The sequence below is a fragment of the Piliocolobus tephrosceles genome, unplaced genomic scaffold, assembly GCF_002776525.5.
Source record: "Piliocolobus tephrosceles isolate RC106 unplaced genomic scaffold, ASM277652v3 unscaffolded_38372, whole genome shotgun sequence".
Classification (NCBI taxonomy): Eukaryota; Metazoa; Chordata; class Mammalia; order Primates; family Cercopithecidae; genus Piliocolobus; species Piliocolobus tephrosceles.
Window position 1 is genome coordinate 1 of NW_022322501.1, and position 4,239 is coordinate 4,239.

The window sequence follows — 4,239 nt, forward strand, 5'->3', positions numbered from 1 at the left end:
CGGCGCTGTTCTTCCTCCCACTCTTTCACCCATGGTGATAGACTTCCTGTATTATCCCGTAGGGGTTAGTTACGAAGAAGGCGGGTTCCCTTAGCAATAGGGCTGGGGTAGACTGAACATCGGTGCTGCCACCTACTGGGATTTTCAGGACAAATTTAAAAAGTACTATTCCAGGGAGAGTGAACATTAATTCCAATATGTTATCTGCCTCTTCCATTTCCGTCTATTTATTCCCTTGATTCTCTAGGAAGGACATGATCCTTAATATTTGTCTTTTTTTCTCATCCAACTGTAACAGTCTGTTCTACCACCAACGCTTTTATTTTGCAGATCATAAAGGAATTTATCAATAAAAGTTTGACGGAGAAGGCAAATATCCCTCCCTCTGAGGTGCTGCTCACGTCTCTCTGGTCCTTGTCTGTGGCCATATTCTCCGTCGGGGGTATGATCGGCTCCTTTTCCGTCGGACTCTTTGTCAACCGCTTTGGCAGGTATTGACTAGAAACTGGGCAAGGAAGTGGGCTCTACAGCTGCACTGAGGACAAGTGTGGAGAGTTAGGGCAGGGAGATGATGATGCCTTTGAATAAGAACACCTTGACTTCTTTTTTTTTTTTTTTGAGACGGAGTCTCGCTCTGTCGCCCAGGCTGGAGTGCAGTGGCGCGATATCTGCTCACTACAAGCTCCGCCTCCAGGGTTCACGCCATTCTCCTGCCTCAGCCTCCCGAGTAGCTGGGACTACAGGTGCCCGCCATCCGCCCGGCTAGTTTTTTGTATTTTTAGTAGAGACGGGGTTTCACCTTGTAGACCAGGATGGTCTCGATCTCCTGACCTCGTGATCCACCCGTCTCGGCCTCCCAAAGTGCTGGGATTACAGGCTTGAGCCACCGCGCCCGGCCAGAACACCTTGACTTCTAATCAAGGGAAACCTAGTCCAGCTGGCCCAGAATATGACTGCCCTTGCGTGGAGCTCTACTACCCTCCATAGCTCCCGCCCAGCTGCGCAAGACATGAACTGTGTGAGTGATTGGCCTTTGCAGTCCAGCTAGGGCTAGTTCAGAATTATTCCCTAGTAAGCTCAACTATGGGGTTTCCAGAAACATAATTTACAAGGTCTGAAGTTGTTTACTTTTATTTAAAAAATTGGGGTTTCATATAAATGTTTTTATTATTTTACACAGGATAGGTAGGAATTATTATTATTATTATTTGAGACGGAGTCTCGCTCTGTCGCCTGGGCTGGAGTGCAGCGGCCCGATCTCAGCTCACTGCAAGCTCCGCCTCCCGGGTTTACGCCATTCTCAGCCTCAGCCTCCGAAGTAGCTGGGACTATAGGCGCCTACCACCTCGCCCGGCTAGTTTTTTGTATTTTTTAGTAGAGACGGGGTTTCACCCTGTTAGCCAGGATGGTCTCGATCTCCTGACCTCGTGATCCGCCCGTCTCGGCCTCCCAAAGTGCTGGGATTACAGGCTTGAGCCACCGCACCCGGCCGGTAGGAATTATTTTCGTAATTCTTAGTCTATGGCAAATGTGGATAACGGTAAAAAGAGTCTTCTTATTCTATAGGAGCTTAACAATATGTTTTAGAAGGTAGAATATATTTTCAGTTATGACTAATGAAGGAACTGTTAGTTCCTGAACCCTGGGCGGTGCTGTTCTTCCTCCCACTCTTTCACCCATAGTGATAGACTTCCTGTATTATCCCTTAGGGGTTAGTTACCAAGAAGTTATATGTTGGGTTCAGAGTTAAAAGTGTTCTTTCTTGCCCTACTCGGGGGTTAGAGATAGCAGAACTGTATTTAATAAACGAAGACTGAAATGGGGCCAGGATGCAGTGGGTAGATCCCGTAGCTTACATGGTCCTGAGAGATAGAGACTGTTAGTTCCTTCATTAGTCATTTAGGCAATTAGGCCGGGTGCAGTGGCTCATGCCTCTAGTCTTGGCACTTTGGGAAGCCGAGGCAAGTGGATCAGCTGAGGTCAGGAGTTCGAGACCAGCCTGGCTAACGTGGCGAAACCCCGTCTCTACTAAAAATACAAAAACTAGCCAGGCATAGTGACAGGCACTTATCACGTCAGCTACTCCAGAGGCTGAGGCAGAAAAATCGCTTGAACCTCGGGGGTGGTGCAGAGGTTGCAGTAAGCTGAGATCTGGCCACTTCACATCAGCCTGGGTGAAAGAGCGAAACTCCATCTCAAAAAAAAAAAAAAAAAAAAAGCCAGCACAGTGGCTCACCCCTGTAATCCCAGCACTTTGGGAGGCTGAGATGGGCAGATCATAAGGTCAGGAGGTCAAGACCATCCTGGCTAACACAGTGAAACCCCTGTCTCTACTAAAAATACAAGAAATTAACCGGGCGTGGTGGCGTGCGCCTGTAATCCCAGCTGCTGGGGAGGCTGAGGCAGGAGAATCTCTTGAGCCCAGGAGGCGGAGGTTGCAGTGAGCTGAGATCCCGCCACTGCACTCCAGCCTGGGTGACAGACCAACGCTCCGTCTCAAAAAAAAAAAAAGAATGCTAATTGGATTTTCTAGAAATGCAATTGGAATTCACATTTAAAAATGGATAAGGCAACCTATTTTACTTGATTCTGTTCCTTTTTTTTTTTTTTTTTTACCCCCCAAGAAAGAGGGTCTTGCTCTGTCACCCAGGCTGGAGTGTAATGGCTCAATCATAGCTCACTACAGCCTCAACCTCCCACCTCAGCTCCTTGAGTGCCGGGGACTATAGGCAGGCACCGTCATGCCTGGTTCCCAACTAGAAATGTTCTGATAGTAGAAAGTGAAAAAGAAAAGTTGGATCAAAAAAAGGAGACAATAGGAGCCTGGAGAAGAGCAGAATAATAATGACAGAAGAGAGGTTAGGAGCCTCTCACTTTGCTGATTCCATTTTGTCTTTGATTAACCTTACAGGCGTAATTCAATGCTGATTGTCAACCTGTTGGCTGTCACTGGTGGCTGCCTTATGGGACTGTGTAAAGTAGCGAAGTCAGTTGAAATGCTGATCCTGGGCCGCTTGGTTATTGGCCTCTTCTGCGGACTCTGCACAGGGTTTGTGCCCATGTACATTGGAGAGATCTCGCCTACTGCCCTGCGGGGTGCCTTTGGCACTCTCAACCAGCTGGGCATCGTGATTGGAATTCTGGTGGCCCAGGTACTCTAGAACTTCTCATACCTGATGAGTGTTAGTTTCATGGATCATTAAAAAAGTTAACGTAGATAAAGCACTGAAGGATATCTGGCACATGTTCAATTATATGTGGAAGTTTTAGATATTGTTACTATAACTCAAGAAGCAGGCTGAGTAGAGAAAGGAAAAGAAACACAATTTGTTTTTTTTTTCCCCATGGTAAAAGAATGTATAATTTTCAGAACTTTTTGTTTTTTAATGAACTTGTGGCCTATGAGGTATGGGGTTTATAGCATCATCTTTGTGTGGTTTCTAGATCTTTGGTCTGGAATTCATCCTTGGGTCTGAAGAGCTCTGGCCATTGCTATTGGGCTTCACCATCCTTCCTGCTATCCTACAAAGTGCAACCCTGCCATTTTGCCCTGAAAGTCCCAGATTTTTGCTCATTAACAGAAAAGAAGAGGAGAATGCTAAGCAGAGTGAGTATCCTTCACACCTTCATGTGAATATAATGTGAATTATATGGTTGTGGTTTGTTTGAGGGATGAGGGTACTGGACCTATTTTCTGTTATACTCTTTCCCTGCCCCTCAGAATCCAAGTGAGGAGGGTTCTGATTACTCCTGAGGAAAATTTTCAACCCCTAAAGAATGAGGTGAAAAGGCAGGTTTAGGAATGGATGCTATCAGGCCGGGCGTGATGGGTCATGCCTGTAATCCAGCACTTTAAGAGGCCAAGGCGGGTCACCTGAGGTCAGGAATTCAAGACTTGCCTGAACAACATGGCGAAACCCCATCTCTCTACTAAAAATACAAAATTAGCCGGGAATGGTGGTGCATGCCTGTAATCCCAGCTACTCGGTAGACTGAGGCAGGAGAATTGTGTGAACCCGGGAGGCGGAGGTTGCTTGAGCAGAGATCAGGCCATTGCACTCCAGCCTGGGCAACAAGAGTTGAAACTCCGTCTCAAAGGAAAAAAAAAGGAAGGGATGCTATCGATCACCTCATCTCATGCAGCCCTTTCCTGGCTGCTTTACAGGAAGAATGAATTTGGGGCAGCACATTATCTTTATCCTTTCCTCTTTCTTCTTTTCACCAGTCCTCCAGCGGTTG

At 46.8% G+C, this 4,239-nt stretch overlaps 1 protein-coding gene across 1 annotated transcript; it reads left to right on the forward strand.

Annotated features, from left to right (window-relative positions):
• Nucleotides 1–6: 6 nt before the first annotated feature.
• On the forward strand, nt 7–4,236 carry LOC113223065 (solute carrier family 2, facilitated glucose transporter member 3; the record flags this gene model as incomplete). The annotated part of the gene is made up of 4 exons (XM_026452652.1): nt 7–491; nt 2,912–3,152; nt 3,445–3,607; nt 4,226–4,236. Coding segments are annotated over exons 1-4 (462 nt in total), but the record flags the coding sequence as incomplete, so codon positions are not given.
• Nucleotides 4,237–4,239: the final 3 nt, after the last annotated feature.